We start from the raw sequence: 27,928 nt of genomic DNA, 5'->3' as shown, positions 1-27,928 counted from the left end.
GGAATTCGTCCGAATAGGCACAGGAAACTTCAACTTCAAATAGAACTAGATGGATCTTTATCATATAATCAGATGATAAAATCTGGCAAAAAAGATAGGAGACTGAATTGTCAATACGTCAATAGATTTTCGAGTGCTCTGTATTATCCCACGTTAATTTGACCCTAGAAGAATTTTTTTTATACCCTTGAGTGGTACGATAACTCATATAGTGAAATAATTCCCCAAATTTACTAAATCCTAAGAATTCTGGTTAAAACCAGTTGCTTACATAACATTACATCGTAAACAGCTAAGGGGGGGACTAAAATACTTGGCGAAATTCTTCCAAGACGATTTTTTTGCTAGACTTATATTGGACGACTGGTCAGGTGGCGGCGGTGGTTAGCCTCTCGTTGATCCATCGAATTAAAGGCGAAAAAGATAAAAATGCGTTCTTTCCGAAGTATAGAATAACGAATCTTTACGCTATTTGCGGCAGGAAGTTGACTGAATTGACACGCTGAACTTCGGTTCTTTCATTTTTCTAACCTAACTCAAATATTAGATCACTGTTTTCTTAAGTTGAGGATATTATGTTGAATATTATTGAATAAGTTGTCCCCAGGATGAGTCTTTGAAACAATGTAGAAGGATATGACACTTCAGCCATTAACAAGCTGAAAAACGCCTCACCCGCGTCTCACGCTAATGCAAAATCCCTGGAGATTCAATTAGTACTCTACCGGGGGTTTGGTTTGATAACATAGGGACCTGGCTAGTCCTCTAAAAGCGAACTTTTCCGGAAGCCGCCTTCCGGACCGGTTATTTGTTGGCAGGTCTTGTGATTCAGTGCTCATAATGATTTCTACATCCAATGGTGGAGAAGGGCTATTTGAGCTCGACGATAAGTTTCGCTTTTTTTGAAACCGCTTACCGATGCTCAATAGGTTGCGGTGGGCGGGTCACTTAATCCATATGGATGAGGTTATCCAGCCCGAAAAGTGTATAAGGGGACGCCAGGCAACTTTTAGGTATATTGAATTGGTGGACCTCGGCGCAAAAGCGAGATATCTGGAGTTCCTTATTAAGGCAAGCTTAGACCAAATCCCGGTTATTAGGCCGCTGATGATGATGATGATTGCCGATGCCCAAAGGGGGCAGAGGTATTAGATAAACCTTGCATTATCCGCTGATATGAGTAAGGTAGGAGCTAGCGAATGGAAGTCTCGCCTTTCCCAGTTGGCCTTCTTAGGTAGGAATTCATTAAAAACCCCTCCTTGCCTCTGGATCGTAGATCGAAGTAGTAATGAAAAAGTTGTTGTAGCTATATCCTTGTTAGTTATGGCGGATGTCGGGTGCGCTTTTCGACCCGCGGTTTCCATCCTCTATTCATGGCAAAGGTTTGGATAGGTATCACATCCACCAGCAAAATTGATGCCTCGATTCTGAATAGACTCCCACCCCTGCACCTTAAACATGGGAAATCTCGTTGTGATCCAAAAATCAATCCATGGCTGAAAGGGATCATGGATTTAAACCTCGACTGTTGATGTGTACATTATATAATTCGAGTAAATGGAGAAAGGATCCTCAAACTTTTATGTCAAGAAAAAGCATTTTTCGAGTAAAGGATTTTTGGAGCAAGACCGACAAGTCATTGTTGCCGAAATGGTTTCTTGTACTTCAGCGAGTCTTAATTGCGGGGATATCACTGACCACTGCAGTACGGGGGGAGGGAGGATGGGGATGGAACGTATGTATATTATGATGTTTTCCGAATTTTCCGATTAAGTAGCTTCTGAGAGTGAGTCGTTATTTAGGTCCCCGTTAATTAATTTTTCAGCCCTTCCCGTTGAAAACACTAATAAAGCTATGGCCCGTTTCATAAAGTATTCCTTCTTATTAATGATTGTAAAAGACAGTAATTAGCTGATGTTGGATTATTTGAGGCCATGTATGAGAGCTTGACTAATTTTGGAACAAAAAGTTTTATACGGAATGAAATTGAATTTGTTCGTCGGGTTATAACTATGGATGGGACTTCGGTTTACAATGATTGTGAACTGCGGTAACAAACATCTGACCGGGCTTAGCGTGGCCGCTCCGCTAAAAAGCCAGCAAGAGCGTTAACATCTTCGAAAGGGTTATGCCATCAATATTTTGGGATAGCTGTTGTATGCAGGGAATGTTAGATTGCTTAGTTCTGGATACTATAATAGAAGGAGCTACAAGCATCACGAAATTAGATGTAGAGTATGTAAACACCGGAAATGTATCCACGTTCTAAGGGAAAAGTTCAGGCTAAATAGCCGTCTGGTGTGACCAAGTAGGCAATCTCCCTACGGGACCAAAATGAGTCATGATATTTTCGCAGAAGAGATGCTAGAATGCCGCTAAAATCCGATCAACGTGCCCTCGAGTAAGGAGACTCTACCACCGGGCCAGAAGGGGCCGGGTTTAACCGAGAAAGAACAAACGTACAATATTTTTCGAAGTAGGTTAAGCAAGCCATACTCGACAGTAAGTTCTATGATGAAGCTGGGTTGGTGAATACCACAGCTGTCATATTCACATCTTGTTCTCTATGTCATGACAGACAACAATGAAAAATATAAAGCAGCGCTAGATACTTTCCCCATAATTCCAATAACCAAAAAGGAACTTGTGAAGGTTTGCCGTAGAATCAATGAGAAGAGTGTTCACAGCTTAAATAATATTCCTAATAAAACCAGTTAGCTCGGCGTTAAAACTAGATCTGATTGAAATAGAGGCGTGTTTGAGATACCCGTATTGCAAGAAAGTCTCGGTGGCATAGCTCGATAAGCAACTGGGAAACCAATCATAATAACTTCCGAAATTCTACTGTAGAGATGATGGAAGAAAGGGTAATTTTCACCTATTTGGCTATTATAGAATACTAGCTGAACCCGGCAGACGATGTTCTGCCTTCGGCCGTTTATCAGATGATTGGACTTATCTTAAGTGGCGTTTGCTACGAAGTTTACCGGAGGCTATCTGACATCATGGGAACCGGGGTGGCCATTTGAAGCATATGCTCCAGAATAATTCTCGAGGGATGTGCTCCGGCCCGATTACTTGCAGTTTGTGAAAATTTCAAGGTGGTTGTCCCCAAGTCGCGAGTTAAGCTCCTTGTGAGTTATAGTGTGGAGTTGCGTTACACAACTTGGCTGCCCCTTAGTTGCGGCAGAGGTTATGGATAGGTCTCTCATCCACTCTGTATAAACCAGCAACGGTGGGCCAATCTCAGCGGGACTCTAATTGCGTTCTCCAAATCAATCCGTGTTTGAAGAGGACCGTGGGATTATGCCTATACGACAAGCATTTACGTTGAACCCCCTGGATCTTCACGTCCTTTCAACACAAATGTGCCATATTTTGCAATATTCATAGCCCTAAACGATGCCATTTGAAAGTATGGATTGTGTTTGGATTCCTGAGTAGCTCCAGCGATATGTGTGAAAAGTGCAATTCATACACCATGGTTTTGAGATTTGAGTTTTTAAATCGTGCATCTCGTTTTCTGCTGTTTCAGCAACTCTTGAAGTGAAAGCTCTAATTATATTTTCGGCGTGAGTCTTATTCTTCTTAGGTTCCAGCAGCTCTTGAAGTAGAGGCTCTGATTCGTTCTATTTTCAGCCGCGAGTCTCGTTCTTCAGATATTTCAGCAGCTCTACTAGCATTTTACTTACTACTGGCATTTTTCTGGTTGATCTTCCAACGTTCGATTTTTTTGGTGGCATTTTCAATCGTTTTCAGAATTTAATGTCTCACCAATCACGGTCAGTTGATCCATTCCAGTGACATCTAGGTGCAAATTCAAACAATGTGAATTGTACCAAGTTATATTCCGTTGAAAACCGCATATATATACCAATGTCCATAGTGATTGGATGAAAGGTGTAGAAGTTGATCCGTCGTGATCGTCTAGTGGTGAGCTACAATAACGTGTATGGGGCTAAAATATTTTCCACGAAAAACACATATACATAAACATCAATTGTCGTGGCGACGATGTACATATTGATTCTCTGCAGCGCATCTAGTCCTAACTATAGCATACACGTTGCTGCATATAAACCTTCTCCATTAAAAAATACATATATGTGCCACTTTTCAAGGTGATTGGTTCGAAAAACGGATATAGATATACCAATCACTTTGATTTTTATATAATTGAATACATAATAGATAATAGATTGGGATGGCCTATTAGAGTGATAATGTGGTTTTCCCCACGCCCATTTCAAGTACGGCATCATAGACGTGGTATTAAAGCTAATTCGATGTCCTTCAGCAAATGTTATGTCATGGTAACGTTGAAAGACAACTGGGGATGTATTATGAACATTTTAATTCAAACAAGTATCTTACCTTTCCGAAAGGTTGTTTTGATACGATGCAGACGTTGGACTTAAGGAGTAAACTGACTTGACAGGAATTTCACGGACTTTAGTGTTGGGTCCTCCTCTGTGGAACTTGAGGTACAATAACGTCCTTCACTTTCTCGTCCTGAAGGAATCTACTTTAATCGGTTAACTTGGTTGTGAGTTTTGGCACAAAACAACTTAAAGATATTGAAGAATACGCTAATAAGACTATAAAAACGTGTCTGGAGATGGCTGACCTTGCCCTAGGGGAACCAAAGAGGTGGTGGCCGCACTTTCATTTCGAAGCTGACTATCAAGTATCTAGGAATTATGAGCGACGTGAAGCTCAATATGAAGATACATTTGGATTATGAATGCGAGTGGATGGCAGATACTAGCATACCGAGTATGTTGCCTAACATGAGGGCGCCAAACGTGGTTCAATTCACGCTTGCATATGCGAGAAATTAATTAGAGGAAGATAAACCTTCTACTCAGTTAGACTTTCAGAGCAACCTTAGGTGAGGCAGCATGTCTTCTGGTAGGAAGGGTCTTGATAGATCGCCTGGTAACAGAGACCCACCCGCAGCCCCGAATAAAAGAGAGGCGGGTAGACAGTTTATACAAAGAAGATGGAGGCATTCGTCTTTAATTTAAATCTAGGTATTGAGCTACTGAATTTCATCAACTTGTCAAATACACAATCAACTTAAAATGATCATGAAATCTTCATAAACAATGACCTACCTTTTCTGCAGAAGCATTTATTTTTCTCGTTGTAGTAACCATTATCCAGAGCGTTTTCTTCAAAAACAAACCTATATGCTTGCAAACCAGATACGACTTGCTCTTCACCAGTGGGAATCTTCAAGAGAAACATAGAAGAAATATTCCTATATTAGATTGTCTATCGTATTGCATCTATTTATGACACTAAGATTCATAGGTTATAACACTTACCAGTTTTTGAGCACGGCACATACTCTTTCTGAAGAATAGAGCGGTCTCATTTGGTTGCATAAAACTCTTGAATTTCGTTCCATCTGAAGCCATCTGGATATTGGAACAATGTTCATCACCACTCCATTGAGGAAGGTCTTTTGATCCGCGATAGGTTGCGTACAAGCCGGAAATGCTAGGGTTATCAGCACCAGTGTAGAATGTTTCGTAGTCACTGTTGAAGTCATACATCTGTGAAAGTACGCAAGGAGACAAAAATGGGCATTTAGTAATGGATCTTGCAAAGGGATTTTTAAGTTGAACAGTTCGGTGGAAATTTGAGATGAGTTTTAATGCAACAGAATAGTTTTCAAACTTTAAAATGAGAATTCTAAGATAAAAATATGTATCTCCAGGACTAGAATTTTGAATGCCTGTTAATTCTTTCTTCAGGGCCTATAAACTTCGAATTATCTAGTTCTGCATTAGGAACTCCATAAAATAATATCCCCCCATTACTTACCCGATCAATCAATCCAACTTTATCAAATATAATCCAATCCGGCAGAAAGGTATTTCCAAGCGTTGTAAGTTGTGTTTCATAGCCAAACATGAACTCGTGAGCAGTCATCCGAACTATTGGCAAACTCTTTGTCTGTCGGATCAATATGTTAACTGGAAGCCTAACGAAATATGATTTGTCAGCTGCAACTTGGGCTATACTCTGCAAAAAAAAGGAAAAATGAAAAGATAAAAGATAAAAAAAGAAACCAGTTTTTGCCGATCTTTAATTTTAAATATGATAAGCCACAAACGAGTCATGCAAAAACCCCCGGAATCAATAGACCGTTCAACTCCACTCACTGGATTATTCAAGCAGGATGAAGACGGACGAACTAGAGACTGGCAAGTATGAAAGTATGTTTTCTAAAGGTCTTTAATTCATTCTACCATTTTTTCCGCGAAGGCTGTCTGATCGGTTAGCATGAAAACGTGATCAGGTGAAGCATTTCCTCCTCTCAGGATTTTGAATTTCAAATGTTGTTGTCTGAAATTTGGTCGGCGCGTGTGCCAGTTCTATTTCAATTCAAACTTTGGAAAATTTTGGTTCACGCGATCTCGGTTCTATCGTTATATCATGAATTCTTTATTTGGATAGAAGGTTCATATTATGTAATAATGATTGATATTTTGCTTTTCTAGATTTGTAGGTTGTTTTGCATAAACATTTCTTGTTAAATTAGCATACATATTCACACATATTCCAGTTTTGAAATTGTCCACTATTGGGATTTTCTACAATATAATTCTGGCTTGTTAACTGGAAAGTTTGAATCCCAATTTTTTTCACATGCACCTGCCTCTTATTATCTTGGACTGTAAGTTAGGAACTTAATTCATTCACAAAATTTCCTATTAGTTCCTTTAGTCACAAGTAGGGTTCGAAGTTTAAAACTTAAATAGTCAACTATTTTGAATTTACGAGTAATGTTTCTGTTTCAACAGAACATTCCATAAAATATACGTTTCACATTGAATCTTTCTGGGCCTAAGGCATCTGAAGTTTTTTTCTGTAATGTTATATGGACCACCCACTAGGTGTTGTTCGTCCATATCCTCTTTCTCCTTGCACAATGTGTTTCTTAGATTTTTAATGGAATCCTTGATGAGATGTTCGGATTCTCCTTACTTCATGCATCTTTTCGCACCTTTTCTTCACTGCATTGCAAGGCATTTGAAACACGTTTTTAAAAGGCACTTGCATGCCTGCATGTGACCCAACCTATTTTTACCTTATTCACGTTAATTAATTAAACCATTGGGGGTTTGCAGAAGTCTTGTATAAATTGGTACCGTTGTGCTAGTCACAGCGGGTTTCCGATTGTGATCACCAAATCAATCCGTATTTTAACAAGACTGTGAGATTAGGCCGACACTGGTGACTTAACTGTTGTATTTGAATATTATTCACCGCTAATGTTACCAATCCCAATATAGAGAAACTGAAGTCAAAAGGTCTACGGTCTACAGAGGATAATGAAAATCTTCAAAATGTATAACAAATATAAATACTGGCAGTCATATAAGATATAACCTAGAGCCACCAGGACTGCCATAAGGTGATGTTGACAGGATTACATTCAAATAATTGAAAGTATTAGCTACTCTGTGAAACCTAGGATGATCAAGCCAAAAAGGCCATAGGAACTCCACCTTTATTGAAAAATCGTAGGGTTTTTAGCAATAAATGCGAGTTTCTGCTGATTAGGACAACTGTGCTAGCTAGAATCCTGCTTCAGGTTCTACAGTCCTATATGCATAAGAAAATTGAATATCTAATCATAAGAGAAGCAAATCGGGAAACCGGAAGCTGAACGCAGCCTTTCTTATATAAGAATTTTTGAGTGCGTATTTGTCCCATTTGTATCTAGCTCGTAATATTTATGTATTTAATTTGGCCCATTTTAGTGACGTTCAAAGTCTTAGATTGCAATAAATTTGCACAAAACAGACAACTTTGACCTATTATGACTTCGTTAATAATAGTTGGATTTACACCAAATTGGTCAGTATTATACCCTACAGGATGTATGATGTATAAGCTGCGCATTAAATTCTCACGACAAATTACGCTTTTTGGCTATACAGATGACATTGTAATTGTGGTAGCAGACAGAGGATGTAGCTTGGGTATGTGAGACATCGGTCAAGCTGATGAAGGACTGGCTGGTATCACACAAGACTCAGGTTGTACTAGCCAGCAATAAGCTGAAGCTGAAAGAAACTCTAAGTTTCGTGTGGGATAGAGTCCAGCCTTTCATCAAATAGGCTGTATAATCGATTGACTGACAGGTAAAACTTTCCTAGCTTTCTCACTTACGTAGCTCAAATGTTTCTTAAAGTTAATCGACGATTCAACATAACACCAGAAATATTTGATTAAAGGCTTGAACTCTGGCTTGGATCACATGCTGTCCCACACAAAACCCTAGAGCTTCTTTCATGTTGCAACTGCTAACTAGTAGAGCCTCAATCAGTTAACATTGGCATGTACGACCCAATCCACGGAGGAGGCTGTTGCTAGTCGGAGTGTGCTCATCGATTCTCCTGTACGCAGCATCAGCGTTTATAAAGACCCTCAACGTTAAGGGGTATGGGAGGATATTATCTTTAGTATATCCCCCCTTGTGAACGGAAAAAAGACTAATAAAAAGAAGATGAAGATCGTCCAAGCGCATTAAGAGTGGCTTGCGCATTCCGAACAACATCAGACGAGGCAGCTTTCGTAGTCGCGAGAATGGTGCCCATTGATATTTTGACTAAGAAGATGCGGAGATTATACAAGTGGAAAGCACTTGGGAGGGGAGTTAAATGCAGAGACTGATGCCAAATATTCGGCTTTGGATTATACACAGTTATGTAGATGTCTACTATCACTTGACTCAGTTTCTGACTGGGTATGGTGGATACCGCAGGTATTTATATCGCTTTGGACATGACGTCTCAACTCTTCGTGTGTCCAAGATTTGCTAGTGAGGGAGAACAGCTTGAACTTCTCTTGAGGAGTCGCTTACAAGTGGAGACGGTCATTCCGAAAATGCTCGAAATCTAAGAAGTATGGAATGCAGTTAGTGGAACCACAAGCTGCATTCAAGAGGAGCTTTCAATGTTAGAGCGGTTACGTAAAAGCGGCAGGGAGTGAATAACTCTCACCGTGAAAGTAAACCGGTAGAACCTACCCCCTCCCCAACCTGGGTGACTGATAAGCGGTTAAAGGGCAAGCACATCGCAATCTGCAGTGATAGTCAAGGGCACTGAGGGCGCTGAGCTCAAAAATTGTTCAGAAATATATAAACAGTTTAAATTCTTTTTCTAGATGCAATATGGTGGGGTACTTGGTCACTGTGATGTAGAGAGAGACCCTGGTAAAGGAGTGGTCACGCTAGGACACGAAACAGTACCTTTGGATAATGCTGCTATCAAAAACTGGAAAGGATAAGTTGCAGACTAGGTACAACAAACTCTTCCTGCCAGAACCAAACAAACACACTGAAAAGTTTATCCTGTTGAAGAGCAGAAAGACTTGGGAAAGTATTGTTGACATTCTGACTAGTCATAATTCATCAGCTGGTCATAAGTTCAGGTTCATCCTGTAATAAGGAAGTGGAATGTGACTGTTCCGTCTATGGACGCATCAGACGTCAGATTGTTGATACTGATGTACTTAAGTTCCAGCGGGTAGCATCACATGCACGAAATTCTGCGATACGTAAACGAATCTGGGATATTCCTTTAGACGAAGGCGGCACATATCTATCCACACATATGTATCTATGCTAAGAATTACAGTAATTTAATAAGACATTGGAGGCAATTGCTTAAAGAAAAGCATCAGTAGATAAACGATCTCAGGCGACGACATTTCTCTGGTACTTTCTTTAGCAGTCATGGATAAAATTTTAAGAAAACTAGACCGGTCGAAACTGATCTAAAGCTATTCTTCACTAAGATAAAGATTTCACCCCACATGGCGGAATGAACAAAAACAGTCACTACTTTTATGATGCTTTCATCATATTATGATACTCTCAGAAGGTAAGGTACCAATATTGGTAAGTGAATGCTCGTTAACGCGTATTACATGACCATAGCATCGAAGACGCCTTTCTCGCAAGTTTTCCACAATCGGTGCAACTCCATATCGATAGCGAAACTCCTTCCGAACTAGCTTCTAAGAGTATGGATATAGGCAGCGTTAGCTCATCCTATCCTTACTTGTCAGTTTATTTTGCGGTGACCAAGAGTACTGTGGGCAGCCCCAGCAGATTCCATTAGAAGAAAGCTGATCTTGCAGAAAAACTTTATTACGGTATTTCCAACTAGGTGGAAGCGAAAGACAAGCGATGTACTGTGAGGCTTTACCACTATATTTCTCAGTGATGGATTTTCTTTGCATTAAACATGTCTTTATGGCGCAGTTCTCCAGAATATATTTGCATATTCCAGGACTTTCAAAAGAAACGTAGATATTTCCGTTGATAGTCTAGCTGTCATCAATGCCTTAGCGTCAAGGGTAACATCCTCCAAGTGCAGGAATGAGCTGAACCTTATAATATGGATTCCTTTGCGATTCAGCAGTAGTAAGAGTAAGGCAACGAACCCTAGGAAAATTGTTTTTTGGTGACCTCAAAAACCAACAATAGAGTAACAAAGTTGACATCCTTTGTGGATGAACCACCATTAGTAAGGATTTGCGAAATCAGAGCAGCGAGAGCGTAATGAGTGTAGCAGGCATCCGACCGCCATTCCGGCAGGCATTCTAAAAGAGAGAAATTGGTGAGCGAACGACGGACCTAGTAGGCAACAGTAAATATAAATTACAATCTAAATAACCATTTCCATGGTTTTGAATCTGAGGATCTTCAAGTGAAAATGATCTGTAATAATATTAAGTGTGTTGAATGAAAGCAAGTTAGAAAATAGTGAAAATATCTTTGGAACCCGTAGGAAATGATTCTATTTCTCTACCTCTCCGACAACTGACACAATCTTGGAAGCGATGGTATTAAAACGGTATGTCATAGCTGTCAATTAACCATACGGGAAGCTATTGCAATAGCATCCCCAATTTACCTGAAAGCTAGGTTTAACTTGTAATTCATGTATGTTAGAACAGATTGAGAGGATTGACATCATATCCTCCCATGTCCGTACGCAATCATTGAAAATTCGCCATCAACATAAACATATCCTCTGCGAAGGGTAAAGTTTGACAGGGTATTGACTTTTCGGATAGAAGCACATTTGCTACCATAAGAAAGAAATATTGTATGTAATGGTCTCTTTATCATGGCTTGTATATGGCCTTTTATGGGACACTTACTCTCAGTCAGCTCTTTACCTCTGCATACTTCATTCTTTGGATTTGGGTTTTCCAGCTTGGCAGAGCTATCCGTGGAGAAATAAGCTTGTCATTACTTTAACCTGAATATAAAGACATTTCACTATTGTTTGGATAGACATAGAAAATTGAATATTTTCCTCAGAAACGGGTTTAGCCAGGCAATAAAACAAAAAATTAAGGGGTTAGGTGGGCTTCAAAATTTCAAGAAATCTGTTTTTCTTTTTTCTTTTGCTTACTTAGTAATACAATGTCGAGAAAATTCTCCAAGTCTAAATTGATCCAACTAAAATTCTAAGAGATAGGGACTTTTGAAGTTGGCAGGAACAGGCACGACTATGCTCGAAAAGAGGATGAAGATCGCATAATTTTAGCCGAAAAAAAGCTGTACCTGGGACTCAAAAAGCAAGAGTTCGTCACAGATAAGAGCAAGAGAATGCCATGGATATTGCTGCTGCAGCCGGCTCTTCATGATATGTGCTGGAATCAACTACTCCATGTAAATAAAAAAAAAAATCCACCTGTTATTTGGATGTAAAAATTCAATCGCTGTTTTCTCGAAACCTTATTTTTGAAATTGGTAGTCGTATTTTCTCAAAACGTTATGAACCGATCTTCTTTAAATTTTGCACACCTCTTTTATATAATATTTTCTACTGCTTGAACGAAGGATTCCTCTCTATTTGAAGTGCTAAGTACTATTTCAAGGCAATACAAGGTGCAAATTTGATTAAAACAAGTCGGGAAACCGGAAGCTAGACGCCTCAGGTATGAAAAGTTTTGTGTATTTCTTTTATAAAAACATTTTAGTGGATATTTGCCCCATTAGTATCTAGCCCGTAATATATGTATATATTATGTAAGAATATCCACTGTCGCGTGATACTGACATTCTTCATGAGTTTTGAATTTCCACAGAAGCGACAAATTTCACCTTTTATAACTTTGTTAGTTATGGTATGATTTCCATCAAACTTGGGTGGATATTATAAGGGGGGTTTCGCAGTCAATTACTAAAAATTATAATAATTACTATTGTTAACTTTATTTGAACATATATCAGTATGGAGGATATTTCGGAGCCTAGGCAACATATAGTGGCGGCCTCCTGCCTTTTTTCAGATTTTTCGGTTGAGTTGTTTCTGAGAATAGGTCTGTAAGGAAATGATAATTTTCGACCCCCCGCATTTCCCACCTTTCCAACAAATATCAAAACTAAGACCGGCTTCGAAAAATACTAATCGCGACCTTTCATTTGATATCCCCTATAACTATATTTGGTGTAGAAAAAATGTACACCCTCCTTTTGCATGAATGGGCGCTTCCCCCTTTAAATATGACATAGAATGATGTAACTCAATTAGAAAAGTGCGTGCGATAGACAGACAGGAAACCGATTTTAATAATGTTTTAATTATCCACAAAACCTTAAAACGACTACTAACAGAAAATTTTTGGTTTTTTGCCCTGACTACACCGAGATAACTTGTTCTGGAGAATCACAGAATGGCTGAATTTTCAAAATTTTTTAATGAAAATTTTACAAAGTACTTATGAAACAAGTATCTTTTATATGATAAACTGAATGAAATATTTGAAATGAAACATATCATTGGATCGCTTTAAGTCTTTGAAACCCACCTAACCCCTTAAGGATTTGGCTTCCTCCAACCGAAAAGTTCAATGCTTCTTAATGTGGCCTTGACTATGAAGTCTTTAATCCATAGTATTTCTAAATAACTTAGGTTTAGTTGATGACCTAGTCGAAAAGGGTGTGTGAAATTTGGGTAGACTCCACGTGCCACCAATTAGAAACCAATGGAGACTGGAGCTATTGTGTCTGGGAAAATTACGATAATAAATTTTTTATAAAATGATTTTGACGATTTTCGAGTAACTTATTTAATTTGCTATAGGTTAAAGTTTCGTATTTAGATAAATTTACATAATTTATTCAAAGAATTTAAAGAATATAAATCACGAAAGTTTACCTTTGAGACCTAAGAAAATTTGCAAGTCCGCAAAGTTTTGTTCGTCTACTTTATACGATCAAGTTTATGTAAATTCCAGGCCAGGTTTTGCTAATTTTTTTTATTGTAAATTCCAAATTAACCATGTTGAAATCCAGATAATAAATTTAAATTTGAAAGAAGGTACCTAGAGTTACCTTCTCTTGAACCTCCAACAAGCAGAGAGTCGTAAATTGTGGAAACCGCAGAAAATCATTATTGCAATCAGAAATTGCTCAACATGTGCAATGGATTATTTTAGTGACGAAATGAGGAAATGCAAATGCATTTAAGATTATTCACAGAAGTCATATAGGCTGGGCAGGGTGCTCTTTAAATTCGTTACGTTTGATAAGTAAATTTGGAGATGTGTAATCCCAATACCCGCTGCCTTTAAAACTACACCCAACCAGTTCGATTACTTTCCAGGCCACAATATACTACCTGAAATGAAGCATAATAATCTAGCGCAGAATCTTTTACGAGACTTTCCAGAAAATTCCGTAGTACTTAGTGAAGGTTTGCAGTATAGATTAAATGTCACCTCAACAAAGCTGTGCATCCACCGTAAAAGATGGTAAGTTGTCCAGAAATAATAAATGAAGTTGATTAATCTGAATGGAGACACGAATTAATATCACCTACGCCGCTACGCTATTCTGTTGATAATATGTATCTAAATAATAAGACCATTCGCTATTCCTACAAGGTTGGGCGACTCACCATGCAAGTTCATTAGGAACCAGAAAAATAAAAATATTACATAAATTTACATCTGGCAGGCAGGGAACCATTGAGCATTTATTGTATTATGCAATTTTGTGCAATTGCTTCACGGTTCACATGTTATACTTCCAATCCGTTTTTATCACTCTCGTTGCCTTATGATGTTGAGAGTAATGTAATTACAGTTGGAAAATATGAAAGACTTATACTGATTTATCTTCCAGATTGATTTCATCATGAGTTGAATTATAAGAGTCGCAAATTATGATCCGTGAAAAGATATAATTTTCTAAATTTAAATAGAACAAAATTTTGATTGGTCCTCATTTATGGTACAAATTTTTTGTTAGTTTGTTTGATACATGAATGTTAGTTCACTTTCAAAATTATAAATGAAGTTGGCGAAAGAAATGTACATCCTTTACTTCGCTTGTATGGGGACCCTTCCCGAAATGAATGAAACCCTATCTCCATCTCCACGTGGTAGTCGCTGGGAGTTCTTACTTCATGAAAAACTACAGACGGAGATGGATGAAGGCGAGTCTTCCGCGCCTAAAAACGGGAAAAAATGTACCAACTGGTCCTCCAGGTTTGGGGTTGGGTAGAGCTGACAACCCTACACAGAAAACTGGTGTTACGAAGCCACAAAAGGAGCCTTGGGCAGGATGGATTTTACAACGACGAACCCGACAACGACAACGAATTAACGATTTGCGCATTTTCTCATGGAATGTGCGCTCCCTGTATAGACCGAATGCTGCTGAGCAGCTAGCCGATACCTTGTCCCAATATAAGGCTGATGTAACAGCATCGCAAGAGATGCGATGGGGACCGGTTTCCTGGAGAAGAGCCACTACACCATATATTATAGCGGCCATCCAGTGAACCATGTGCTCGGAGTAGGTTTCTTAGTCAGCCAAAACGTGAAACCTGCTGTTATCGGCTTTGAAAATATAAGCGAAAGGCTATGCACTCTGCGTTTGCGAGGTAAGTTTAGAAATATGGGTCTTATAAACGTTCATGCCCCTACAGAGAAGACTGCAGAGTCGGAGAAGGATACCTTCTACGAGGCAGTGGAGCGGATCCTCGGAGCTGAGATTTCAACAGTCAACTAGGGGCGGAGCCCGTATTCAGGCGATAAGTCGGCTCCCATAGCTTACATAGGGATACTAATGATAACGGACTGCGGATTATTCATTAAGCAGTATCGCACGAAATGGTTATTGGAAGTACCTAGTTTTCGCGGAAAGCGGTCCACCTGGGCCTCTCCAGAGGGACCAAATTTACCATGTGCTGATTGAACGTAGCCACCTCTCAGCCTTGATGAATGTCAGAACATACAGGGGGATCAATGCAGACTCGGGCCACTATCTCGTTGGCATAGTGCTGCGACCTCGAATTACGACACCACCTACAATCCCCTCTGACAATCCGGTGAGAGTGAATACCGAAGCCATTCACAACACAGCTCTCCCCACCACCTATAAGGGCAAAATGGATGCCGCAATAACCACAATCAACAGAGATCCTGGAGATGAAGCATCAACAAATGATCTTCACAACCACCTGAAGAACGTTATCATGGATACTTGCCACAAATATACTTGGCTCCAGCCGCAAGAAAAGTCGGAACGACTGGTTTGACGATGAATGTAAGCTAGCAACAGAACGGAAGAATGCTGCATGCCGAGTAATGTTGCATTCTGAAAGAATGCGGGGAGCGAAGAAGTGACTTCATAGACGAAAAAAGGAAGCCTGGGAGAACCAACAAGTCTGTGAACTAGAAAAATATCGGGAGTAACCACACCAGGCGCGCAAGTTTTACCAGGTCAGCAGCATGAAGTGTTATACACTTCGATGCTCATCCTGCAGAGATAAAGGGGGAAATCTGATTTCCGACAGAATGGGCATTTTGGAGCGATGGTTTGAATATTATGATGAATTGCTCAACAACCAAAATGTCGGCGAGTTGGAGGTCCGGCCAACTGAAGACGACGGACAAATACTGCCACCACTAAGCATAGAAGAAACAGTCTGTGCACTTCAGCGGCTTAAAAACCATAAGTCGCCAGTAGCGGATGGAATTACAGCCGAATTGGTTAAATATGGAGGCGAACAATTACACCAAGTGGTTCACCAACTGATGCTCAAAGTATGGGACAGCGAATCAATGCCTGACGACTGGCAACGAGGCATTATGTGTCTCATACATAAAAGGGGGGATATCACGCAGTGCAGCAATTATAGAGGTATCACGTTGAGTACCATCTATAAGATATTCTCCGCTATCTTGCTAGGCTGGATTGCCCCATACGCCCAGAACATTATTGGTCCATACCAAAGAGGCTTCACTCCAGGAAAATCAGCAACAGATCAGATTTTCATGCGTCCTCTTCAACCTGGCCCTTGAAAAAGTGATGTAAATGCGAGAGGCACCATCGTCTGCAAGTCCATCTAACTACTGGCCTATACTGACGATATCGACATCATGGGAAGAACAACTCGAGATGTACAGTCTATCTTCATCAAGATCGAGCAGGCGGTGCAAGATCTTGGGCTGCACATTAATGAAGGCAAGACGAAGTACATGGTGGCAAGGCAGCGCCAAAACCAAAACCGAATCGAATCGCACTGGTCAAACGAAAACAATGAAGATAGGAGACTACAATTTTAAGACTGACTGAATCAAAACCGATAACAGCTATGACAATGAAATCCGCGCAGGGTTGTTGGCAGCCAACAGAGCCTATTTCAGCTTACAGAAACTCGCTCGAAACGTTTCACCATGGGGTCAAAGCTCTCACTGTGCAAAACAATGATCTTGCCTGTCCTTATGCATTTCTTAACAAAAAAACTGCGAACTCTTGGCCGCGTTCGAGAGAAGAATCCTCCGAAGAATTTTTGGCCCCCTACATGAGGATGGACGATTCCGCAACTTACATAACAACGAAATCTATGAGCGATACCACGACCGTCTGGTTGTGGATAAAATCCGGCTCAACAGATTGCGGTGGGCCGATCACTTAATTCGGATGGATGAGGATGATCCTGCCTGGAAAGTCTATGAGGGTAATATTTATGGTAGAAAAAGAATTCGAGGCAGACCCTGCCTGAGATGGAATGATTGCGTAAGTCAGGATGCCAGACACCTTTTAGGGATATCGAATTGGTGGACCTCGGCGCAAAACTGAGTTGTCTGGAGTTCCTTATTAAGGCAGGCTTAGACCGGATACCGGTTTTTGCGCCGTTGTTGATGATGATGACATCGGGAAGTAAAGTTGGTAAATTTGGGCTTAGAAAGTTGGAAATTGCTATTCCCTCGTACTCGAGGAGGGCGGTAAGACCAGACCTGCAAGATACTCATCTGAAGTGGCGCTTACCGTGAAACCTCACATGAGATGGTTTAGTACCACCGGAACCGTGGTAGTCTTCTTAGAGCATATGCTGCAAAGAATTTCTGGGTCTGGTTATGTCAATATCGTGGGCAAAGCTCTTTATCGGTGGAGTTGGGTTTTACAACTCTGAAGCCGTACTCATTAATTGTGGCAGAGGCGATAGATAAGCTTTGCATTCACTAGTATAAATACTGGCCCTGGAGTCAGTATAAATTAGTACCGCTGTGCTAGTCACGGCTGGGTTCACAAATTAATCCATGTTCAAAGGAGGCTATATAGTTATAGTTACGTACCAGGTATCATAGGAGTATGCCTACATGGTAGTCATAATCCAATTGTCTAACAGGAAATCATCACTTTTCAAAATAGAAGAATAAGTGTGAGAAGCTGAATGAATTATGAAGGTTGTATCTTGTGTGTACCGTTGGGGCAAAATTTTTGTTGCCTCTCAGGAAAAGGAACTAGGAACATTGTTCTTTCAATTACCACTTCAAGGATTTTGGGGGAATTAAAGAATGGTCTCCGCTATATGTATCTAGTATGAGACAGAGAAAAAGGCGATCCTGAATTTAATATGCCGATCACTTATTCGAAGGTACTTCGAAATGGTTTTCTTCAAATCAGAATCGGGTGTTTGCTCTGTTAGACGTTCTCAGATTTGGAAAAGCCTACGAATGCCCCAAATAGGAAACCGTTATAATAACTCTAATAATATAATTCTCTTAACTTAACTTTGCGTGGAATTCGATTTTGATGCACCATTCAGCAGTCGGTTGACTTATTCTATGTCCAGCCAAGGTTCTTACACGCGAAAAGCCCGTAAGGGACAGTAGACTCGAATTATATTCCGAGCTATCACATTCTTAGAATACTAATACTATCGCTTAATACCAAGCCTTCAAGCTCAAATGATTGCATTTGCAGAATGGCGTGTTTGAACCAGACTATGTGAGAGTCCTGGAACAACAAAGAAAGCCGTAAGGAATTTAGGTACAATACTTGTAGCTGACAATATTATGGGAATTGCAACCACCCCCTTGAAATGCTCCACTCAGAGAAATGAATGATCGATCCTTCAAATTGACTGAAATCAGCCCGCAATCTGCCTTAAAAACAGCCGCCTGCAGGGACTTGTTCCCTCCCTTTTGTAAAAATAAGCACGTAGAAAGTCGACTTAGCGGTGATATGTCCCGCAATGTCAACCACGCCTTTGCGATGTCACGAGACAGGTTCATCCGCTCCATGACAGAATTTTGATGATACATTCGGAATTTGGATACAGTAATCCGTATCCATGAGTGCACGTTTTCCAGATGGGTCGTTGTCTACGGTAATATTCCGAATGCATATGTCAACGAAGGGATGGCAAATGGTGTTCTTATTTTATTCTTTCCCGAGAGGTGAGATTTTAGCTTCACACGTCACAGGAATACGGACAGCAGAGTATACTTCAGATTACTAATTCGAGCACGGTTTCATTGCAGAATTCCTAGGTATTTGAATAAGGCTATCTCGGTCATAGCTTGGATGCGGAGCTCACCAATGCTTCGTCCGGCCATGAGGTCCGTGGTGTCCTTTGTGGGTGAGTTGGATTCGACACTCATCTAAACCAAATTCCATCCGAATATCACAACTAAACATATTTACTATTCGCAACAGACTCCTAACTCCTACAACTTAATATCATCTAAATATATCAAGGGTATCTGTCCGCACTTAGCACATAATTCATATTTTATTGTGAAAGCATGTCCTCTAACATTATTCAATAGCCATATAAAACTAAAAAGGGCTTAATGAATCTCCGTGGAAGATGTCCCTTCGTTAGCGGATGGGTTCTGAAGCGTTCTTAGATGAGCGCACTGACAAGGTGATATGTCACCCTTCCATAATTGTTGCCAAAAACTTTCTTATTCTGAGATCAATGTGGTACAAATGTAGAACACCAATTAGTTTGGTGGTAGTTAGGCTATCAAAAGCCTTAACATATTCGATATAGCAACTAAAGAAATTTTTTGGCGTTTAGTTGCTTGTCCAACAACTACCGAATCGATAATGAGTTATTCTTTGCAATCCCTTAATCCGATTCGGAAGCCCTTCTGCTCCTCGGACAGAATGTTGTTGGTCTTGAGGTGCGCATTGACCCTTTCAATAATAATGGATCCTCTGATTTTGTAAAGGGTTGGTAAGCAAGTAATCGGTCTTGTGTCTGCGGAGTCCTGCATAGTGTCCTTCTTAGGGATAGGGAGGCAGGTAATCCCCATAATGAGGAAGGGTGGAAATCCCGAAATTCGACCGTTCACCAACTTTATTTACTGCATTTCTTACACAGGTGACTTAGAAAAAATAAATTATTCCCAAATGGGCCCGATCAAGGTACTAAACACTTCTAATCGGACAGGAACCTGTTTTTAAGGTTTTGTGTAAACACAAAACCTTATTAAAATCGGTTTACCGTCTGTCTGTCTGTCTGTCTGTCTGTCTGTCTGTCTGTCTGTCTGTCCGTCTGTCTGTCTGTCTGTCTGCCTGTCTGTCTGTCCGTCACACGCATTTTTCTCGGAAACGGTTACAGCGATTGACACCAAATTTGGTAGAAAGGTGGGAACTGTGAACGCTCACGCATACAGTGAGTTACATCCTTTTACGTTGAATTTAAGGGGGGGTCCCCATACATGCAAAAGGGGGGTGTAATTTTTTTTTTCATCAAATATAGTCATGTGGGGTATCAAATTAAAGGTCTCGGTTAGTACTTTTCGAAAACAGGCTTAGTTTTGACATTTGTTGGAAAAGTGGGGAGTGCGGGGGGTTGAAAGTGACCATTCCTTTACGGGGGCCATTCTCAGAAACTACCCAACCGAAAAATCTGAAAAAAATCAAGAAGCTGCCACTATATGGTGCCTGGGCGCCGAAATACCTTCCACACTGATATCTGCACAAATAAAGTTAATAATAGTATATTACTATAATTTTTAGTAATTCGCTGCAAAACCCCCCTTAAGTCCATGCTAGGACGACGAAATTTCGCAACAATATAGGGTGTAACATAGAGCATGATGTTACCAAGTTTGGTGGAAATCGCACTATTGCTAACAAAGTTATAATACGTCAAAGTTGTCGCTTCTTTGCAAATTCAAGGCTATAAATGTCAATATCATCCGAAAGTGGATATTCTCACATAATATTGTATATGCATATATTACATGCTACGTACTAAGAAATGCACAAAACCTTGCGTAACTGAAGCGTCCAGCTTCCGGTTTCCCGACTTGTTTTATTTAGTCAAACTTAGAATTCTACAAGTCGGAGTCGGTCTGCATGGAATCCTATTTCAGTATTGCTAATCTGTATCAACTGAAGGATCATGATTAAAGTAGTATGTTTGGTCCTTTGTTATACCTTTATTGATGGTACAGCGACGCTAAGCTTCGGAATTTTAGTGTGATATTTCCGAAGCTCCACAATCAATTGAAAAATTGCAAAACGTCGACTGGCTTGGTAGAGGCTTGAAATGAACCAAACGAATTTTCGGCATGCTTTTTTTATGCTAAATAAGCAGTTATTCCTTCTTCTTCCACAGACCTCTCAGGTGCTCTAAGGTGGTGGCGAGGAAAACGGAGCAACAACCCTGACGGCCAAACCAAAATCCAGTGGCTGAGGAGAATCACTGCGAGGTGGTACCGGGACACGCTTTACTCACTTTAGCCTGCTGGTCGTGATGTAGTAGTGGGAATTTCACAGGCCAGAAGGAGGCACTAAATAAGGACGCAATTCAACGGTTACGGCATCTAGGCATTCGAGCCCCCTTACGCAGTATTGATCTTTGATTCGAAGATAAAAGGTGATCAGGATTTTAATTCGTTTCCGGTATAAAGTCAAATGAACCAATTATAAAGCACGCAAATTATATTAATAACGTATGAAAAAACAAAGTACCAAAGGTCCAACTCACCTTCCCGAACTAACTACCAAAAATGCAACCAAAAACTTGTCAACAAGTACTTGGGTGGAGCTGCACTTAGGTGCAGGTGGTTTTGAATCATTCGAATTTACCAACTTTTGGATATGTGATATACTCACTCTAAGCCTCGTGTAAATTTACGTCATATTCTTACTTTTACGTGCTTTCTGTGTACTTGGAATGGCTGGAAAAGGACATTAGTCCTGGTAATGACTTCGCAAAACCACCATACTCTTCGATAGCCAAACGCTGCAATAGTGCCAAAATCATGGTTTCTCCTTCCCAACATCCAGATCTCTTAATAACCGACCTCAACCGTAATATACAGGGCCCGTCTCTCAGTTACAATGAACTTTTATATGTTCAAGACCTGCATTTGTCAATTTCCTGTTTTTTATTAAATCTATTTATAACATGTTTACTATTTCGTAATATTATTGCAGTTCTTTTCGGAACTACCGCTAAAGTCCCATGACAATATCAATAAAATGGAGGAATGTCTCAATCAAAGACAAACTGTAAAAAGACTAATTTTTCTAGAAACTACATATATATATATATGTATACTAAAATGGAGGTGATATTTCCAAGCATCAAAATATAGTATTACTTTGACAACGACAGTGAAAAATGTCGATAGGTTACCCAACAAGCCATTCGTGCCCTCTAGAAGATACTCGTAATTGATATAATCATATGTGTTTTCCAAGATTTTAGACAATCTTTAATAATGCCAAGAGCGTTATCTCTGTAGTTCCATGTTTGCAGTAATTTATTACGCCCTTGATTGAATCAAATGTTGGAATATTTTAGAAGCCAAAACAGCTAGAATTCTATCGCAAAAAGTGGACCAATTTTAAAAGGTTCATAGGTCACTGTGCCGACCATACACTGTGACGTTGTTTATAATTGTAATTTGATTAAAAATTTGATTTTTGAAGTATTTCATTCATAAATTGTAATAAAAAGATTAATTAACATCGGATTGTAGTTTCCCGACAAGATAAATACAATTAATAATTCAATGACGTCATTTCAATTTGTTCTAGGTTTAATACAGGTTTGATAACGTATGGTATGGATATTAAGTAATTAATTACGAAGTATGATAAAGAGTACGTTCAGTATTTTACTTTTTTTAATGTCGCATATGGACTGCGTACTGTATTATTATAGCTATATATGCGAGTATCAGAAAATATGTTTTCATAAATATATTTTTAGGGGATCTATTCTTAGAATCATTACATAAAAATAGTAAACTGAGTAGATTTTCGTTTGGTGGTTCCAAAATTTTTCATAATCTAAACGAGTGCGTATTTAAACGTTATAATCGGCACACGTACAGAAATTAACACGTGGCAGATAATTTCCGCTTTCCGCCTTATCAGAATTTCTGGGAAAGTCAAAGTGTTATTTAGACCTTTCCAGGGAATAACCAAGCAACTGAACTCTTATTCCGAGATATTTTAGATGATAAGGACCGATTTAATTTGGGATTCCTTAATATAAAGTGACGCAATAATATGTTGCAGTTTTGATGTAATTTTACCGTAAGTTTTATACTTTATTTTAGTTGAAATTGTCATAAGTGGGTCTGCTAATGGGTGGTCACTCATGATTTAGTTCGCATGTTTCAATCATTCATTTTTGTATGCGAAATTTTAAAATAAATCCAAAATACTATGGAGTACGCATAGGACTTGAGTTGACTTCCTATTCTCAGCAGTTCCCAATTAGCAACATGCTGTTATAGGTGTAATAGTTCACTGGAACTTCTATTTTAACGGGATATTATAGTGCATTTTTTTCGATAAGATATATGCATGTTTGAAATAATAAAAAACTTGTTTTTTCTTATTCGCTAGTGTTGATATTTTTATTTTTGCAAATACAGATATTTCTGTACACTTATGAGCAGACTTGTTAGCACTGATGAAGGGATCAAGTGGTTCCTGAAATATCGGTCTTTGCAAAAAAAAAAAATAATATCAACACTAGCGAATAAGAAAAAACAAGTTTTTTATTATTTCAAATAATTAATCGCTGAAAACACCGCATAATTACATTCAGATAAACATGGCCGTCAAGCCTCAAGCAGTTTTTAATAGTCTGCTCAACAAAAAAAGCATGGTTGCACTTGGTGAAGACATCAAATTTCTCAAACTACGCTTGAAGTATGGCGTCACGTCCAAGCCCCATGTGGTTAGTATTAAGTCAGGTTTAATTTTACCCTGTAATCTTACTAGATAAGTCGCAGAAACCTTAATTAGGTCTAGTGTAAAATGGCTGCATGCAAAATTAGCATCTACCACACTGAAGGCAGATAATGCACACTTGCAATTAGCAGCAACAGAAAATTATGCGGAATCCACTTTCTTCAAAATTCAACGGGGTTACGAATGGGAAAAAGAACGCAAACGGATGTTGCTCAGGAAGAAGCTCAACCTGTTGATAAAAGACTCGCCGCGCACTAGACAGGAAAAAGCAACGGTAGGTACTATTCTTAATCAAGTTATTAATAAATCACCTATTAGTTTCAGCAATGAGGAAATGCATCTCCTAAGCAAGGGCTGGAACTACGCCGTAAAACCTAACCTGCCAGTTGAACACGTTGTTGTAGATGTGGAAGGAGCCATAAAATTCATGGGCAACGAAGCGAAGGAAACACGAACTATCAAAAGCCATCGCTTACCAAATTAAGATTCAAAAGTCTGCTAACCAGCGAGAAACCAATATCGTATGAGAACTACAGAAGAAGCCGCTATACTACCGAAAAGCGGACAAAGGTAATGGGATTGTAATTATGGATAAGCAACACTACGACAACCTAGTAATGAAAAAGTTAACTGGAGGAAACTACTTTGAATTGAGGAAGGACCCTCTACCAGAATCCATAAAACGAGTAGAGACGACCCTAAAAGAATACTCTCTAGTGGTTGATAGCCCAGCCCGGTTCCGGATGCCAAACCCCTCTTTACTCCGAATCAGATGTCAACCAAAAATACACAAATCAAGCAATGAAATGAGGGAGATTATCGCAGATTCTAACTCCCCTATTTAGAGCATTGCGAAGTGGTTGATCGAGGAATGCCAAAAATTGGGGTCTACCAACGGGAAACAATCCGTCAAAAATTCGAAAGAATTGATTGGAAGATTGAGTGTAGTGGGGGCTTTGGCGGATAATGAACACCTAGTGTCATTTGATGTCAAAGCTTTATTTCTCAGTACGCCTGTAAAAGAGGCAATAACAAAATTCGAAGAGTGGCTACTACGGCTTGGTTCGACACCAGAATGGAGGAGAAAGGCAAAACAATATACGAGGTTGGCTTCCCTCTGCATGAATGAAAATTATTTCACATTCATTCAGGGGAAAATACTTCAAAACAACCTCAGGTGTAGCGATGAACAATCCTCTCTCCCCATTCCTAAGTGAAATCTTTATGGCATGTGGAGGAGGAGAAAATGGAGCAGGATGGATTATTGCCAAATATATAGTTGAGGTATGTGGATGACATTTTGGTAGTGATCCCGGAAACAAGTATCCATAATATGTTGGATAACATCAATATGCTACACCCTAAAATAACCTTCACTCATAAGATTGAAGTCAACAACCAATTGCCTTTCTTAGATATATTAATCAAACGTCAAAACGGACAATTTTCTTTTTCTATTTTCAGGAAACCCAACAGCACCCAGCGTACAATCCCGGTCACTTCGTTCCATAGTTACCAGCTTATGGCACGATGATCCACCGTCTTGTACCAATCCGACCCACAGAGGAAGGCTACCAGAGCGAAAAACTCTACATTATGGACACTGCAAGGAAGAACCACCATAGACATGCACGAAGGTTAGAACGTAGTAATCTCACTACACTGTACACCCAACAATCGACCTCTACCGGACTTAAAAGATCTCAAATCTGTCCAAGCACAGACATTGAAAAGGTTCGACATACAACTGGTATGATCAAGTCGTATCTACATTCAGATATACGCATGTTTGTCAGCAACTATTTATTACAATTGGGCTTCTACAATTTAATTTACCTTTTTTCCCAAAAGTCGTATTAGTCGGCTTTTGCTTCAAAATTTTAGATTCGTTAGTAGTGCCCAATGACATTCTATAATACATATATCTAAGTATGCTTCAAAATTTAAAGAAATTCTTCTCTGCGCCATTGCAACTTTTTTTATATTGCATAGTTTTAAAACTAGTTAATTCTAGTTACATAATTTTCTAAAAATGCATTTGCAAATTTTCTAAAAGTCCCTCTCTTCAATTTATAAGTATATTACTCTTTTCTTTTGTTCGTTAGTGTGTTATTTTGAGAAACAAAATTGATAGGAGCTGTGATGATACCTAGCAACTGGGGGAATAGGAAGACTATTGATCCCATTTGTAAATCAATGAATAGATACAAATGAGAATGTGGTTATGAAATTAGTATTGGCATGAATTAAAACTTAAGGGGGGAGGTTTTCAGAATAGATTTTTTATTCCACAGATCATTAAGTTAGTTATCTCAGAATATGCTGCAAAAATTTTAAAGTGAAATTCGTGCTCCTTTACATTTTATGAAAGCAGAACCAAGAGATTATCGTGTGCAGCCTCAGGCGCCTACATCCAGCAGGTAATAGCCCTAAGTGAATGGCGTATAGTATAATTACTGGGCGTCAGTCCCTTCAAAAGTAAAGCTGCTGAGTTTACCGGTGTCCGAGCAGAGTTATTTATCGCTGCACCTGCAGCTACTGTAGATATGCTGCTTTCATGGAGGGGTATCTGTGTGCTCCCTGTCGTCGCAAAGATAATGACTAAAATCATCCTGCAACGTACATATCAAAGAAAATCTAGATAGCTTGAACGCCAAAGAGCAGGCTGTTTTCTACTCTGGATCCTTATGCATAAACCACATCGATATCCTATCGATTATTTCGGAACAATACGTTGAGCTAAAATTTTCAAATCACCTCTTCTTCACCGATTCCGAGAAAGCTTTCTATAGCGTGAACAGGGAGTCTATCTGGAGTGTTCCACTCAGTACTGGCATTTCGGAGAAACTAATAGCCACTATCAGAGCGACATATGACGGAAGTAATGGCGCAAAATGTCAGACGCAGCACCGGGGTAAAATTTCGAAGAATTTTGAGGTCCAAAGCGGAATCCGTCAAGGTTGCATCCTGTCATCGATATTATTTCTTTTTGTTATCGTTGGCGTTTCTCACGTTGCCTTGTCCGGAGGATTTGGAGGAATTCAATAGACGATGACATCTTTCCTCAAACACCTCGACTACGCTGATGACATCTGTTTGCCACCGGGCCATCGACCTTGGTCAAATGGCTCTGGATTTGGAAAGAGATGCACGCAAAAATGGACTACAGATGAAGACAAAAAAACAAAGTTCTCAGTCTGACGGGTCAACGCGCCCTTTCTATTTTCATTAATGGGCAGAGCATCGAAGGCGTCCATCAATTTTGTATAACTTGGAGCGTGGTTTCTGCCGACGGTGGCACTGAACTGGATGTTGCCCGACGTATTAACAGCGCTAGATCCGCTGCCTTATCTAAAATCTGGATATGATTTTTTCCCAACACCAAGGCCAGGTTGAGACTGTTCTGTGCTAATGTTTTTCTCTCTATTGTTATATGGGAGTAGCACATGAAAAGTGAACCCGACTGTTACCCAAAAACCTCCAAGATTTCCGCGTTGAAGGAGGCCCAGCTCCCGTTCTCGAGACCGTTCCCATAGACGCTCGAATTCAGCATCAGGTATTTGTTATTATCATTGTCCGAAAAGAAAGTCGTTGGGCATCGGTAGTGGCGGTGGACGACCTCATTACCACCACAATGACCCATCCCTTCATTATTGGCAGCAGCTTAAAAGGAATTGTCCTTATCGACACCATGCGCAACTGCGATCCTATGGAAATGATGATCAAACATTGATGTATATAGGATAACGGCATTCACGTTGAATTCTTCCTCCCTTGGCTAATCGTCAGCGAATGTGTCAAGATCAATCATCGGAGCAGACTTTCTTTACCACTATGGGTTGCTAGTTGACTTGAAGACCCGTCAACCCTTCGAATAAACTGCAAAACTTGCGTTGAGATAGCAAGTACATAACTACAAATCCCTCAAGATGTCCCTTATATCTTTTGTAAAATTCCAATATTATTCCAGGGAGAAAAGCTAATTAATTGAACAAATTTAAACTTGGAAAAGGGTTTATAACTTTTTACACGTTTCAGATTTTTTTTATTATTGAGAAAATTAGTTTACGTAAGCATGACCCTTTGGCAATATAATACACGTCAGAATACCTGTTTTTGTCGAAATACCACTGAAATTTCATTAGCCCATGACGTACTAATTCACAGAATATTCATTTCTACGCAGTGGAAACGCCAACCTTGAACAACCCTTCGATAAATTGTTTTTCATGATACGTTCAAGAGTGGCTTCAACTTCTGGGTATCAAATAATACCAATTCATACAGAATATGTTAGTTTAAAATTTATACATTCAACAACGTGGAATTGATTAAAGATTAAAGCTACATAATATATTTAAATTGAAGACTTTTTGAAAGTTATTTGTTTTGTCTGGAGGAAAGCAGGTT

The 27,928-nt window shown here is 39.5% G+C and overlaps 1 protein-coding gene across 1 annotated transcript in view; it reads right to left on the bottom strand.

The window, feature by feature from the left end:
• Nucleotides 1-27,928, bottom strand: part of LOC119651319 (scavenger receptor class B member 1) — a 98,037-nt gene that overhangs the window by 12,701 nt on the left and 57,408 nt on the right. The window contains exons 5-7 of the mRNA XM_038054852.1: nucleotides 5,833-6,033; nucleotides 5,331-5,561; nucleotides 5,118-5,235 (exon numbers count right to left, since the gene is read on the bottom strand). Of these exons, the coding sequence (XP_037910780.1) occupies nucleotides 5,118-5,235; nucleotides 5,331-5,561; nucleotides 5,833-6,033 (550 nt within the window). The remainder of the gene's footprint in view (nucleotides 1-5,117; nucleotides 5,236-5,330; nucleotides 5,562-5,832; nucleotides 6,034-27,928) is intronic.

The sequence above is a fragment of the Hermetia illucens genome, chromosome 3, assembly GCF_905115235.1.
Source record: "Hermetia illucens chromosome 3, iHerIll2.2.curated.20191125, whole genome shotgun sequence".
Lineage (NCBI taxonomy): Eukaryota > Metazoa > Arthropoda > Insecta > Diptera > Stratiomyidae > Hermetia > Hermetia illucens.
The sequence above is the reverse complement of the archived record's forward strand: the minus strand, read 5'-3'. Positions and strand labels throughout refer to the sequence as shown.